Raw genomic sequence first — 16,056 nt, 5'->3', positions numbered from 1 at the left:
CCTTCCATATTAAATTACTTCCTTCCTCTTTCGTTTGCTTTTAGTCTTATTCAATTAGATTATCTTATCAATCGCTAAATTATGCCTATCGACTACATTACATATAAAAGTTTGAAATTGGTAAAAAAGACTGTTAAATAATTTAAAAGGTTTTATTAAAAGCGTCAGATTAAAATCATTTGGTACTTTGTTTTTTTGTTACTGAAAGGATGAAAAGGCATCCTTTTAATATTTCATTTACAGTTTATAGTTTTCATTCGCTTATACTTACTTAACGATACGTATGACAAAGTAGTATAATAAAATACGATTCGTAGTGTTGCTACATTATTTGCTACGTCTGTTGTTACAATATTCGTCACTTATATGTATATATGTTAGGCGTTTTTTTACCGGTTTCTTGTCTTGCGAATACTGTCATAGAGTTTATAAAAAAATCTACGCTACGCGTACGATGATAAAAAAGAGTTGTTTAAAATTAAACTCCGTAAAAAAAGAGTTCTATCGTTGACGCTGAAGGGTGTGACGATGTGTCTTCTTACAATCGAATTGAAAACATATTATATCTAATTGCCCTGGAATCATTCTAAAAATTGATTTTGTTAAATGTCGCATATTACACTGGTTCAGTGTTTGCAAGTTGTCTGCAAGCTGTGTTTGTAGTATTATGTTCACGCTAGAGTTTGCAGGAATCTCGGCAACAGCTTGCGAATAGTTAGACTAGTTAGAAGGGCATTTTAATGAGGCATTCGATGCACCGATTCTTAAACGAACGGTGACAGTTTCACGCGAACAAGTTCGCTGTGTTACCTGTTTGAATACCGGTATCATATTGTAATATTATACATAGTATTGCTAATCATGATGACAACATTCCAAATATGATTCCAAAAGGTAATGTTTCAATTTGAACGTTTGAACACTTTTACAAATTTCAGAATTTTGTTCACTTTGCGCAGCTTACAAGGCACGTCATTGGTCATCTATGATTATACTAATTGATTAGTTTTTCGTCTTGTTATTGAAAAAAAAGCTATTTCCCTAAAGAAGAATCAGGATTCACTCCTGTATTTTCAAATCGAAATAACATTTTCCTCGACTATGTGTAAATTCTATCGCGTGATTCTAAAAACATATTAAAAAAGTATCTTATAGCATGATCGTGAGAAATGTCCGCATACCGTATCTCTTTTTGGGCACCTTATAATTTAATGGTACACGCAATCGGTAGGGAGAGCATCGCAAATATATAAATCAGATGCGTAAAATCTATTGCTACTTATGCATACATCAACGAGAACTTATCGAACGGAAGAATAGTTATACCGGTATGTGCAGAATGACAAATAATTTATAGCTGTTCGCGTTGTATGTACAATTAAATAATATAAATATATATGCTACTTCGTTTAGTATAATACAATATTTCACGATTGAACGAACAGTTTAGCCAGCGTGCGAGACAGACTTGTGTTCCTTTTGACGCATTTCGATGAATATTTTCAATGATTGGAGATAAAACTCGTGTCGGAATGAGCCACAGTTGAATTCAAAAGAGGGACTCTCTGTGCGTAGAAAGCTTTTTATCCTGCGACGGATCACATCATGTCATTTTCAAAATTTCTTATCAACCACGGATTACCTCTTGAAACTAGATTTTCAATCGAGTAAGAAATTTGAAAAGGACGAAAGCGATATGATGAGAGCTTTTCAAACAAAAATCCGACGAAAAGATAACGAAACGATATATTGTGCACGGAGAATAATCGTTGCTCACTCTTAAGACTTTAATCAGTCCTCTAACGCACGGAGTCTCGATTATCTCGATTTTCAGTATATCGACGTTCTCCCGCGGGATCGAACGTGTCGCAATCGCGTAACACATGTCTTCTCGAGTTGGGATCCGAGGAAAAATCGTGTTTGTAGCGTTGCGATAAAGGTATTTAGTAATTGACGCATTATTCGACTGCAATCCGACTCCGTCTGTTCGGAGGTATGTACGTGTAAAATTGCGCGAAGAATATAAAATATGCGGCTGCGAATGCCGCCGCGATCAGGCATCTAGGCGTTCAGGCATTCGAGGGATTCGCTGGTGCGCGGTTCTTGCCACGGAACGATGCATTCGATTCCATTGGAACGGCACAGATCGTTCGTTGCACAGACACGTGGCCAGCCGTTGCGCGCAAGGTTTTCCAATGTTTTTATAGCAGCGGACAAAATGAACGACTCGGTTCGGCCGCGTGTTTTCCATGCCCGACTTACACAGACCCCGCACACGCGTCACTAAGAACGAAGAACTTTACTCGAGGACTTCAATCACTTTTCTGCTCCTGCATGCACATAAACAGCTTCACGCACACCGTGTTCAGATTATCTGTAACAGATTAAATCAATTATTCCTGATCTAGTTAAATATATTAGGGTTTATATAAAAAGACCCGGCGGTTCCGAGATGTTGGTTTTCATTTTGATACAATTGTATATTTTTTTCAACGGATTGTGCATTTATATATAGCTCTTTGAAGAGCTACAGCTGTATTTGAAGATTGTTCAAGGTTGTTCAACGTTGTTTAAATGCGTGTGGCGTTAGTGTTTCGTGCATAAACATGACTCGCACTAAAAAAAGGTAAACATTGAACAGCATTAGGCGACCTTGGAACGTTCTTCAAACATTAAAAATATTTAGATCTAGGAATTGACATTGAAATGTCAATATCTGTTTACACCAACAAAAATATACAATTCCATTAGAAAAAAAAGAAAAATGAAAGTTACTTACGAGACGACCTCACGATCCATTTAGGCTTCTTTTTCCAATGAATAAAAATCCAGTAGACAGGTATACCGGATAAGATGATTATTACACCGACGCCCACTTCCCAGGGCGACACGTAGCAGGGAACCGTCACCAAGAACGCGCAGATAATGAAAAATATGATCGGCAACACGATCGAGACCTGCGAACAATTCAAGCAGACGCATTTCTTGTTAATCTCATCGTTAGCATTTTGCCTAAACATAAATGTAAATAAAATTTAAACGGGACGAATCAAATTTAAGTATCTTTATGTATTGTGTAAATATTAATTTAAAATATAAAGTAATTAATAATAATGGCTGGTACAATGACACATACCTTGATCGGTCGTTCACGGTCTGGATTTTTGTAGCGAAGCCAGAGGAGGCCAGACACGGAGAGCGTAGTGAACAGTGCCTCGACGAAGCTGACATAATTGATTAGCACGTACACATCCTCTATGCTGAGAAGCGCCAGGGTGATAATGCACTAGAAACGGAAATTATATTATAGTACATACGGGAGTCCGAATACTATGACGAAACAAAAACATTTAATTTTCTTTTATTAAACATTCCGTTGTTTCCTGCTTCATCGTAGTAATTATTGATCAACAAATAAAATACAGGCGAGTGGAACAAAAGAATATTCGACGTTGTTTAGAAATGTTAAGCCCAAGCGATCCCAAGCGAAATTTGCAAAAACTATGAAATTTATTTAAATATAAAAATTTTGTCTAATGTATTTTTGCATGTACGAAATACGATTTGAAAAGCATTAAAAAATATCGCTGTTATTAATTTATTTAATTTATCGACGTTTAATTAATTAATAACAGCTAAAAAATTGACTATCGCGGAGCGTTACTTTTGATTCTCAAAGGTCAGGGTTCACTTGAATTCGAATCGTAAAATGATGAAATAAATAATTTAAGAAGCGATAGTTCATAAAATAACGAGTGGTTCGTTATAAGAGTATAAAATAACTTACGAGGAAGATGAGGGACGGCATCGGCGTTAAGTTCTGCACGTTGATGAGAGCGATGGCAGCAGGCAAGTGTCCATTTCTCGCTCCTACGAAGAATAATCGCGAGGACGCGAATATAGCTCCATTTAGGGCGCCGAAAGTCGAGCAGGCAACGAAAAACGGCATTATCCAAGACATTACGCCCAACAGCTTGTCCCCGAACGTCTATACAACAAATTATATCAAATTATAATTTAAAAAATGCACTTTTAAAATTTCAAGTAGAAAAGTATGAACCTCTGTCGACCCTAAATCAAATGGTTTTTAATTTAAAAATTATGCAATTTCTTCAATCTTTTAATCGTTAATTTCGTAAATAATTTACATATGTATACTCATACTGTGTACACCGATAACCGAAAGATGTTTCTTAACAATTTTCTCTTTTGTCTCATTCGTTTCGCGCTATAGCTGTTCCGTCAATCCTCCGGAAGTCAACGACGCGATAGTATGCTTCAAAGCATTGTTAATCGTATGCATAAAAGAAAGAGACGCTTACCACCGCCACCGCGTTCGACGAGAGAATCTCATCTTGTTTCAACACGGCGAAGTAAGCGACGTTCACCAGAACATAAATTATCGTGACCAACGGCAGGGATATGCAAATAGCCTTCGGTAGGTTCCTGCGAAAATAAAAAAGAACAAAGATTGATAAAAGATTGTACGCGCGCGGTATGAGCGTACGCGTGCCCGTTTTATTCATCGTACAAATATAGCTTCTTAACTGCGGAAAGATCCTTCACCGACGCGCCGTTTTTCCAGCGATTTACTTAAATATAGCGCGACGAATTTGACGGTGCTCTCTTTGTTCTTTATCGCAACAGGACAATTCCAGAAAATCAAATTATGCCGAGAAATATAATTTAAAGATACATGGACAACGTATTAATAAAATTTAATAATAGAAACTGAATAAATATAAATAATTGAATAAATATATAAAACGCATAAAATATACATGACGACTGTTTTAAATTGGGCATAATCGAATGCTACGAACGAAAATCAAATGGTTTTAGAGGGGACGTAATCTGATTTTCTGGGTAAACGGAATAGGTTTGTCACCCTGCGGTGATACAATCGGATTCCATCGAAGCCTAAATTCGATGAAATTGAATGACGCATCGTCGATTCAATTTGATTCGGTGGCACCTCTGATTTCATTATTCGACGACATAAACGTGATAAACGCGGATGTGCAATGTACAAGAAGGACGAGCGACAGCACACGACTACAAGTAACTACTATAACAATTTATAATCAGAAATCGAGTACGGTTCTGATTTAAACAATGCCGCCGAAAAATACAAACGCCGCGAACTCTTCTTTCTTCAACAAAAATTGTATCCGTCGTTCATAATTTGTTTATCTCCCTATTTTCTCGTTTCGCTGTTTCCGCTGGAAATTGCAGTTGCATTTGCATTCGCCTAATAATAGCACCGAACAGCTGTACAAGAACAATGGCAAATACGCGAGCGGAGTGCAACACTTTTGTCCGCTGAATTAATCGTACGGTGAAATATTTCTTCGTTCGATTGGTTGTTTAACTTCTCCTTCGTGGAAATATCGTTAAGTGGATAACCGTTGTTGAATTGTGCATAGTACAATCATGCATAGCATAATTACTTGTACGGTTCTTTCAGCTCCTCGGTAACGAAGTTCAAATAGTTCCAGCCCGAGTAGGAGAACAGGCCCGAATAAACGGCCAAGGCGATGTAGCCGGGCTGCGTGTTCGTGTTAGCCATGGGGCGGTGAAAATTCTCCGTGTGCCCCATGCAGAGCCACCAGAATCCGGCTACAATGATGATCACCAGCGCGAAGATTTTCGTCGCTGTGAAGATGTCCTGCACCCTGGTCGCCCATTTCACGTTATAGCAGTTGATAACCGTCAATAAACCTGCGGACAAGAGGCCAATAACGTTTTATACCAGTTGGACGCAATCGAGTTGCAATACTGAAAATCGGGGACGCAATTATTATACGATCGACTCGCGTCTATCGCAAGTTTCAGCAACAGAAATTCTTTAATACGATTTCTCGTCTAACAGTGCTATAATCAAATTCAAATATGCAGAAACGAGCGGCTAATTACGCTGGAAGAATACTCGGGGTCATTCTGCGCGAGGGAGTAGTACAATAATTATTATTATTATTAGTAAAGTACGTAACAAGGTGACTGTAGAGAACAGAGTTGTATTGTTGATTATTGTTATCTGTGTCGAGCCACTGCGACTTTCCGTAAAAAACAGCGACGAAACTTACAAGTGATCACCGCGGCGAGTAAACGCACTGCTTCGTAGGGTGGCACGCAACCCGGCCAAACTGGTTGCAAAATGTACTCGGCGAACGTGAGGGCGGTGATTGCGTTTCCAGTCGGAACCAGAATGAAGAACGCTACCCAGAGATAGAGAAACGCCGGGAACGGTCCGAACGCATCGCTGATGTACGCGTAATCGCCTCCGGACTTCGGAATCATCGTACCTGAAATCCAAACATTTGTAACATGAAGAACGTGTCGAGTTATCGCTATCAATACAAGCGATCGAAAATGTATGGAGCTTGTCTTACGAGATAACAGAGGATCGCATCGTGACAATACTTCGTATGCTGAGCATCACGAAAATTACTCAGAAGGATTTCTAATGTCATTCGAAGCAACTTTTTCCTTAGCGCGAATGCAATCCGCGGCTTCGTTTACGAGTTATTAATGAAAAAGGGCGACCAATCAGAAGCGAGATCTGCTGGCGCGCGGCGGCCGAGCCAATGAACAAAATATTTCGTTCTGTACTTTGGTTCATTTTACCGCATATAGCTAGCTCTTTCTCGATTGTATTATTAACCATTACTATTGAGTCACCCAGTGTATATTTTGACGTAGATATCGTGTTGCAAAATTGTTTAAAACAATCATTCTAATTTCTGACTCCAATATTTTGTCGCATGTTTATTATCACTTGCAACATTGTTACTATACAACTTGGCATGGTTTCTGTCGATTTCTGATCACACTGTCCAACTTTGCTCACTCTCCTGACGTAACCTAGACCTAGTCCAAATGAAGTGAAGTTACCAGTAAATCTGCATTTAATTAAATTAATTTATAATTTATATGTAATAATATTTAAATTTGACCTCGCTGCCTGGAAAAACTAAAGTAACTCGGACCAACTCGGACATGTTTGGACACCCTGTAGATATTGAAACCGGTGTCGTACCTACTTTATCGACTGCTGGACACAAGACGACGCGACGCGGTAGTCGAAATTACCACAGAATCGTCAGTTAACGTCTGGATAAGAGTCATTCGATATATGTATTTATAGTGACGTCTGTGTACACTGATTTCAATGTATAGCATTCAAAGTTTTTTATGGACATCTTGAAAACTACTAAATGCCCGTATCCTAATATTTTACATTTGACACACATTCGTTGTTTCTTTAAGCAAGCATCAAATTTTTTCAAGCAAGTATACCCTTCAATATTACCAGATAAAAATGCAAATATGTATCTTTGACAGTTTCTAAGGCACAAATTCAAAGGTGAAGGCAGTTTTCGTAAAAATGAGTAAAGCATGGAAACTTGAAGGGCTTGTAACTGTTAAACCCCTTGAAGGATACTGCCACGCATACGTAAGTTTAATTTTCTTAAAGCCGTGACTATTCTAAATACAAAGAAAATGTAAATTCATTGAAAATCTATTCACTACAGAATTCCTCAACAATAACAGAACAACCTCATCGAATAAAATAAAATGAGTTAAAAATGAAGAAGAAAGAATGAAATAGACTACTACTATAAAAATTCATCCCTGAAGAGGTTAAACAATCTCGAAATTTAAAAAAATCTAACCCTAACGTCCAGGTAAAATAATTATTTATTTGAATTGAAATGGTTATGTAAATTACAGCGGCAGAAAACCTAGCAAAATGATTGACTTATATCCAACAAATAAAGGGTGTTAATAAATCAATTAGAAATGATTCCGGACTTGGAAGAAGAGTTTTAAGGCACCCTAAAATCACAGTTCGATGACTTTCGAGTACGATTGACCGTTGGAAAGGGGGAGCAAGAGGACGAGTTCCGAAGCGGAAAATCTCTTTTGAGCTTCGACCAGTCATGCTAGTCCCTTTTGTTCGAAGGTTCGCGGTCCATGGAACAATGATCCAAAAGCGTGAGACTTTGGCAAAGAAACGATTGGCCGGTGACGTAAGCGGATCAACGTTTTCCTTGTCGGATATTCAAATACTCGTGACTCGGCTCGTAGGATGAGCAATTTGCTGTAATTGAATCGTGTCGAGGCGCACGGCCAATCTGACCTGATCTTTGAACTCTGAAAAAAGGTCGGCCGATGCTTTATTGAATTATACGCATCGCTAATTGTGATGTAATTCCGCCGATTCGTCTCAGCAGCCCTCTTATTGTCAGACGCTGCGGAGTCGCCGTGAACCGGGCCGGCTTCTTTTCGTTCAATGAATCTCGTAGGAAGCATCGGATTCGATTGCGAAAAATTCGGTTTTCTTCTACTGCGCGATGCTTACGGCAATAAACTCAGATAAACTCATTGTTTTATATAAAGAAATATCACGTTTTTCTCGTACAAGCACCGGTAATATACTAAAATGGCGAATAATACTGAGAGGACACTGTTGAGATGGTATAATTTTTTTAAAGCTGGTCAAAATGAATTGAATTTTTCGTAAAGTTCCTATAAGATAAATAATGGGTAAAACTGCTTTTTATCCGAGTCTACACAAGGAAAGCCAGCTTTGCATTAAAATTTAAAAAAAAAAAATTAAGAAAGAACTCGATCTTGATATTTTCACGACCGTTTTTATACGTCAGTTTCTGTAAGAAGACCCGGAATATCGTAAAACGAAAATAAAAGTCTGCACTGAAACTACTACGCGTCATAGAGCTGCGAGTACGTCCGAGCGAACATGCGTCAATACCAGGGAAGCATACAGGTTCATTTTAAAGTCAAAATCTTTGAACTCCGGTTTATCGGAACTTGTTGCGCCGTTAACAAAGTTATAAAATAAATGGTTACGCTGTTCACAATAATCGCTTACTTTGTTATTACTTCTGTAATTGATTGCAAAAAGATAATCATGGTAATCGTAATTGTCGATCGATTGATCGTCGCCAGACTGAATCGGTAAACATGATTATCTTCTGCCGCCATCGCTTGCTATCGAGTCCGGAAGAAGAGCTTAAATAAAAAAAAATATCGTTATGTCATGAAATACAGATTTTCGAAAAATATTCAGGCTTATTATTAACTGTCGCAATATCAAAGTTCTCGGCTATTATAATAAAAAAAAGAGTAATCATTACACGATTAATAATTAATTCGCTTCGATTAAATAATTTATTCGTTCCTTGTGATTTAGTTGATCACTTAGTAATCGTAATGATGAATTATGAACATGATTTCGCGTTAGTTATAATGGTGGCGAACTCTGATCGTTAATCGGATAACCTTTCACCAATGAAGTAAAAGTTGGTAGTCGCATGACTCGGATTTTGTAATTAAATTGTCGATCGAAAAGTATGTACAGCGAGGAGTGAATTACAATTTTACAAAATAATTTACTATCGTTTCTTCGAGACCCTGGTACAGTGCACCGGTAGTTTCAACAAGATAACGCTGCAATACGCATCGACCGGCAAAACAACGAGTGTTTGACAAACGATGGCATGATTTCAGAATCGTCGGATATTGTGAGTTTTAGAACGAAAAGATACGGAGATCGAGACGAGTAGCAAATTCCACGAAGAAATATTCGGATAAATTGTTCGGAATTTGCTAAATAGAATTTTTGATCGGAAATAGAATTTTTTTTAGAAAAAAAATTAATTTTTTTCGTGTATGCTCCTCTATATAACAAACAACTTTCGTTCGAAACATTTGTGTTACATTAAACTGTGTAACAGTAATGGTAATTCGATAAAGCGTGATTTGATGTCCTTTGAAAAAAGAGCCAAAGGGGGTGCCAAAGTGCCACAATTTCGTCAATAAAGTTTAACGCATAATTAACGAATTAGACGAAGATCGCACGGTTCCGTTTGTACTCAATTCGCAAAGTTTGGAGCGAACGATCGCGATCGGGCCAATCTTGAGACGTGCAATTCACATTGACATTTACCAACAGGATAATCGCGGAGCGCGAATGTACGCGGTGATATAAACTATGAACACTTACGAACAGGATAATTGCCGTTGACACGCGCACACGCATCGACGCTCGCGTGTGCGTGTACATGGTGTTTCTCTTTTCGGACAATATAAAAAACCTTAAAGTCTTGAGTAATCGCATCCGTACATAAATAAATTAACGCTATTTTTGCCGATGTACCTGGTTTCGCAAACCAGTTAATTGTATAATCGTCGCGAGAAAAGTGGAAAGGTCGATGGAGGAAGAATAGTTCAACGTGGAAAATAAATTTTGAAATGAAAATTTTAGAAAGTGGTTTTCAATCCTTCTGGTAAAATGTTTTTCTTTTTGGGAATGCTTATTCATAAAATTTCTTTACGACTGAAAAGCAAAAAGAACGTGAAGAAATAAATTCATTAATTTAAATACTAATAAAAATGTTGTTCCTTTTGAGATATTTTTACTTATTTAACACATCGATATTTTCTTTCTCATTACAAGCTCCGCCATGATAGATTTCGCAAAGCACGGTACTTTAACCTCCTTTTCCTCTTCACCTTGGGCTCGACAAAAGAAGTTATTACGCGGAGCTGATATCCGATATTTATAAAACTGCTATACAGAATGTTTCACCTAAAACCGGCCATCTTTATCAAATTACTTTCACTATCTCTAACAATTGAAGAAATATTTATGAAATATTTCTTATTATTATTAAAAAAAATCTTTGTACGTTTCTATTATTTTACAAATGCTACTTGTATGAATTTTTATACGATTATCATCTACGTTTTAATTTTACATATGTACTTGTACAGATAGTCCTTTCTGTGACATGTTGTAACTAGCATAATTATAAATTACTTTATTTAATGCAATTTACGACTAGAAAGGATGCACGAGGGGGTGGTTTAACACCTTGCGCTCTTACAGTGAGTCTGAGACGCGGCTAGAAGCAGGCCTTAAATCGCGAGTGCGCCGCCTCCTCCAGTTCTTACACTCATCCTGTAGCAAATCAAACTCTGACGAGCATGCTTTAAAGCTGTATTCATAAAGAGTGACCCCATAAATAAAACTTAAATTTCTATAGCGATAGAACGGCACGGCGAGCATTGTCGTGCAATAAAACGCCTTTTGACATTAACACTTGACGTTTTCTTCCTTAATTTGTTACGAAGAATTTCAATTGTAACGCACATTAGTACTGATCGCGATTTTAGTGGGTTCAAAGTCGAAGGGACTATAGAGAGTTCGGAAAGCAATTAGTGTAAGACCACTTTCCTTTAGAAATGAGTCAGAGCAGTGCAAACACATTTTGTCATGGAACCTTTCGGTGACTAAATATAGTCGAATTTGTCATAAATAAACAATAGATCGCAACAGTATTGTCCACGGACTTATTGCCAAGGACTGAACGAAATTTTTCGGAGATTCGTATTCTTTATCACATTACGCACTATTTTCGATCATTTAAAACGGAAATATTAGCGACATTTTCATCATCTCGAATTTTCCATCTTTTCCGGATGCGTGCGAAAGCGATAGTGACAAGTTTTCAGTCAACTTTTCGACAAGATCGATAAACGAATTTTAAGTACTCGAGTAACCAAGCAAGTGCTGCACCTGGCGACACGACGCGAGCTAAGAAGTGATGCAAGAGTCGCTAGGTCTGTCTACAGACCCACGCCATGTAAGCATGTAAGAAACTGAAAAGGTAAAAGCACCGATATTCGAGAGTGTACTGTACGTGTTGGTCGAAATTATTTCATGAAAATTCGTGCCGTAAAATAGTACAATAACAATAGCAACAACGATCATTTATAAAAAAATCAGAGAATATCTGAACGGTCAATGGTGAGCAAGATTACCTTGAAACATCGCATTAATTATTAAAAACATGAATGAAATAAATAATAATTTTTACGCGTGCGTTGTATAAGTTTGTTAATCAACTTGTTTCCGTATATGGTAATCTAGTCGTGGACTTTGTATATCAGGTACTATATTTGCAAATGGAACCGCGGGAGAATGGTAAGCAAAGCTGATAAAACATTTCGCAATACAATATTTCTAATATCTTTTATTTAATAAAGCATTTAGTAAAGAAAGAAATAATCGTTCTGCAACTTGCAAATGTGATGAAACAAAATTTGGAAATTTCCCATAGAATCTCGACAACCGCAAACGGTCAATTTGTTTATGACGAAATTGCCGTTGTATCTTGTTCGAAACGTTACGGCGATAGAGCGACGAGAAATTGTAATGCGCGGGGTTCATCGAACGCGGATCATAACGCGAGGTTCACGCGCGAACCGGATCACGTGGCGATTCTAATTAAAATTGAGTTGCGCCCGTTCGAAAAAAGGAACCGGTTGATTATCAATGGACTTACCGAGTTCGGCGTAGCAGAGTGCACCGATCAGCGACAGCACACCAGAGAACACCCATATTATCAACGCCTGTCCCACGCTGTTGCTGTTCATCAAAACACCTTTCGGCGCGACGAAAATTCCGGCACCGACTATGATGCCGACGATGATCGCCACGCCGTCCCATAATCCCAGTTCCTTTTGCAATTTGACGGTATCGGAACCGGAGTCGGACTTGATGGTCCTCAAGACCTGCTTCTCGGCTGGCGCGACTTTGTCCGGCATCGTGGTCCTCTCCTGTGTGTACCTCTTCTTGGCCCTCTCTTGGCTTTCCTCTCGGTGCCCCGACTCTCTGTACCTAACTACTACGCCCGAGATACTCGCCGGCCAGCCGATGAAAAACTACTGAACGGATCCGACTGTCCCGACCATGCCGCGGAGGTAGGAACGTACGATATGCACGTGTGAAAACGAAAAAAGATAGACCGAGAGGGGACAGAGTGGGAGGAAGAAAAGGGGGGGGAGGGAGAAGAAGGACCGCGTGGCGTGGTTGCTCGGCGGATACACGTGCGCGACTACCGCAATCACGTCTGCAAACTACGACGGAGTCGCCGTCTCGCGGGCACCCATAACCTCTAATCGGCGTTGGCCCGCGCTGGTTCGGTTCGTTCTCGCTAGCGTTCCCTTCTCGTTCCTGTTCCCGTTCCGCGCACCTTTTCCTGCGTTCATTCAATTCTGTATTAGTTGCCGTTTCGTTTTCGACGAGCGCGCCGAAAATAAAGGAAATTGCACTATTTACTTTCGCCGCGAGTCTTTCGACTTTGCATCTATGTGCACATTTATTAACGACTACCGATTAGAATATCGTGAAAATTCATAAAAGTGACAAATTCTCTTTCTGACTTACACATTAGTTTGGTTCGCTTAGCGGGGGATCGAAAATAACAATTAACCCAATAATTTTCGAGAACAGAGGTTAGTAACTGAAACTTACTGAAAGATATCGAGGACAGAAAAAAGTAAGCAAATTCCGGCTTTCGTGTGTTTTGAATTTTGGAGGCTGACAATTATGTCAAACATTGTTATCACTGAATCTACTATGCAGAAAAAGCTGACAAATAAAGCTGCAAACGGTCATGAGCGTCGATTGTGTAAATCCGACAGTAGTCCGTCGGCCAAGAGCTAATACGCACTAGTTTTCGAAATATACAAAGTATGTATCGTAGAACTAGGGCAACACGCACTATGTCAATATGAATACGTATTAGTTGCGGACACGATATTTCGAGGTCTTAAAATCGCGGCCAGGCTATAAAGTGATAATGCGTCAGTCGGGGTAATGGACTTGGATTCGCAGTTGGTTTTGACCACAAAATATGACTTGTTAAGCACGTCACCTAATTTGATGAGCTATCAGCTTCCATTTAATGAACCTTACGTCACAATGAGGATAAATCTAAATCTTTGAGAGAAACAAAAGTCATTTATCCTTTAAATGGAAAAGTGGCTTATACATGGACCACCGTATATGTTTACTTTCAATTTTTGAAGCGTTTTCGTCCAAATATCATTTTCAAATCTATTCCAATTCCTCAAACTTTGTTTAAAAAATTAGATAATTCTTGTGGTTTATAAAACCAGACTGGTCTGTTAAATAAAAACGAAATTTCACTGTAAAGTCCACGTTTGTAGGTAATATTATAGACATTGCAGCGAAGCGGTGTTCAATTACGCGTGCAACGTTATAATTAATCATTAGTCGGTAAACGATAGCTCGTTGAAATCATGGAAACGTGACACTTGAAATTTCTTTCCTCTTTTTTTCGATCAATGTGTATCGATCGAAATTGTTTTTACTTCGTTATGAATAATAATTTTCAAAATCTTACAGGTCGAACGTCAAGACACGATTTCTCAACGGGATTTTTTGGTATTCTTCTGCCGTGCTATAAAGGAAACCGTTCAATCACTTTAAATAAAATCGATAACCATAAACATATAGACTACCGGCTGCGCAATATCCTGGATCACCTGATTCTCTCGTTATTACACTGCGGACGTCTACGAAACACTTTTATTTCCAACGGCTTCTCAACAAGGCACGTGGCGACAGAAAAGTTGATTCTATCACAGAGAACATATTTGTCGCACCGGAAAAATCCGTCAAGCACACGTTCGGTTCGCCAAAGTATACGTTCTACGCACCGATCTCAAGTTTGGAACGTTTGTCGTGCGCCATGTACCAACGAGCGCGAAGAAACCCGCAGTCTGTCCGACGCGAGAAAACACACAAAACAACAAGAACAAAAACAACTTCGAATGTGACCGGACCGTTCGCTCGAGTCGTTATCAATTGTGCTCCCGTATATTTTGATCGTCGTCACTTCGCAGCCGCATCCGACACTGTGAAACTTCATGAAACCGTTTCATCGTGGTGGTGACACGACTCCGACTGTCCGTCACCGACGAACTTTGCCTCACGTTCGCGCGAATCAAAGCTTTCATCGGGATCATCGCAGTACGAAATTTTCTATTTAAATTGTCATCGATCGAGAATGGTGTCCCAACAATTATGCAACCGAGAAGATCCCGTCGAAAAGCTGGCGCACTTCCGACCCGATCGTCGATCTGTTTATCAATTTTTTGCTTTTCGCTGCCAATATTTCTGCCGTATATTAACGCGCCGGTTCGAGCAACGGGGCCGTCGTTAAACGGAGTAAATAAAAAATCAGAGTTTCGTTGTACGCGACCGCACCGTGCGTTAACGACACCCATACTGCGTGTGCTAATACATCGCGTCAAAACCCTGGGAACGAGCGTTCTATCGCATTAGCGTCGGCTCTGGTTGGAGAGGAAACGCCGTGCTCTGCTGCTGGCTCCTCGATCGTGACCAGACTGCGGACTTTATACATTACACGCGTATACGCTGGTTTAATATGCGTGATAAACATGCAATCGGATGTTTCGCAATTATTTGCACTCGTTTGCAAATTAGCCAGTGAACGGTCAATATTTTTTTTAACGTTTATCTTTTTTAAATTACTTCGAAAGCAGAAAATTTCTCGTATAGATCGACTATCCCGGTAATTATGGACTAGATAATATCGGAATACGGTTGAAACATGTTTTATAAAACGATATTGTGTAGCTTGCTTGTCAACGCGTTCGCCGTGATTTGCGAATCAATGAACTCGAATTAATATGAAGTACCTGTTGATTGTAAGTAGATGCTTTTAGCGAGCTTTTTTTTTTATCTTACTTCTGTTACAATCACGGAACGGGATATCTTATCTATATCGAGGAAGTTACTTGCGATACATTTCTTCGCGTGCCTTTGGCTCGGTTTGAGTCGAATATCCGCTACGGGCGATTTCTGCTGTCCACACCAGTGTCCGTCTCTGCGTTCGTTGCGATAGTGCCGCGGCACTTCCTTCCATTTTTTCTGTCAGTCAAATGGAAACGTACAAGTGTCAATTTCCGATCGTATTTTCTGACAGACTTGGTTCTCCGGTTCATTCACGGTTTACATTGTATTTTGGAATGGTAGCTCATAATTGATAAACATACGATTACATTGTCGACATCTATTGGATGGTATTATCGATACTTGTTGATTTAAGTATCAACTGATAAATGCGAACGGGTTGATCAATTCTACGGCAAACCGAGATATGCGGCGGCTTAAATTACCAGTAACAGAACTAT

The 16,056-nt window shown here is 39.1% G+C and overlaps 1 protein-coding gene across 4 annotated transcripts; it reads right to left on the bottom strand.

Moving 5' to 3' along the window:
- Nucleotides 1–144: 144 nt before the first annotated feature.
- Nucleotides 145–15,288, bottom strand: Mnd (L-type amino acid transporter minidiscs). 4 transcript variants are annotated; one of them, XM_078185347.1, is made up of 10 exons: nucleotides 14,383–15,288; nucleotides 14,241–14,297; nucleotides 12,375–13,070; nucleotides 6,087–6,305; nucleotides 5,451–5,721; nucleotides 4,323–4,446; nucleotides 3,788–3,988; nucleotides 3,137–3,286; nucleotides 2,780–2,957; nucleotides 145–2,374 (listed from the first exon to the last, which is right to left on the bottom strand). In XM_078185347.1, the coding sequence occupies exons 3-10, from the start codon at nucleotides 12,634–12,636 to the stop codon at nucleotides 2,313–2,315; spliced, it is 1,467 nt and encodes a 488-aa protein (XP_078041473.1). In that variant the 5' UTR covers nucleotides 12,637–13,070; nucleotides 14,241–14,297; nucleotides 14,383–15,288; the 3' UTR covers nucleotides 145–2,312. The 4 variants fall into 4 exon arrangements, with proteins under 4 accessions (XP_078041473.1, XP_078041471.1, XP_078041474.1 ...); XM_078185345.1 differs by lacking the exon at nucleotides 14,241–14,297 and having other exon boundaries at nucleotides 14,359–15,288; XM_078185348.1 differs by lacking the exon at nucleotides 14,241–14,297.
- Nucleotides 15,289–16,056: the final 768 nt, after the last annotated feature.

This window comes from Augochlora pura, chromosome 7 (genome assembly GCF_028453695.1).
Source record: "Augochlora pura isolate Apur16 chromosome 7, APUR_v2.2.1, whole genome shotgun sequence".
NCBI classification, from domain to species: Eukaryota; Metazoa; Arthropoda; class Insecta; order Hymenoptera; family Halictidae; genus Augochlora; species Augochlora pura.
This window is presented reverse-complemented; position numbering and strand designations above follow the sequence as displayed.

Bases quoted from the DNA above. Each gene is read 5' to 3' on its own strand.
- Mnd (XM_078185345.1), bottom strand. From the start codon at position 12,636: ATGCCGGACAAAGTCGCGCCAGCCGAGAAGCAGGTCTTGAGGACCATC. The intron at 4,447-5,450 runs GTAATTATGCTA...TTATTTTCGCAG, and splicing joins GAGCTGAAAGAACCGTACAA to GAACCTACCGAAGGCTATTT. The intron at 3,989-4,322 runs GTAAGCGTCTCT...TTTGTTGTATAG, and splicing joins CGTCGAACGCGGTGGCGGTG to ACGTTCGGGGACAAGCTGTT.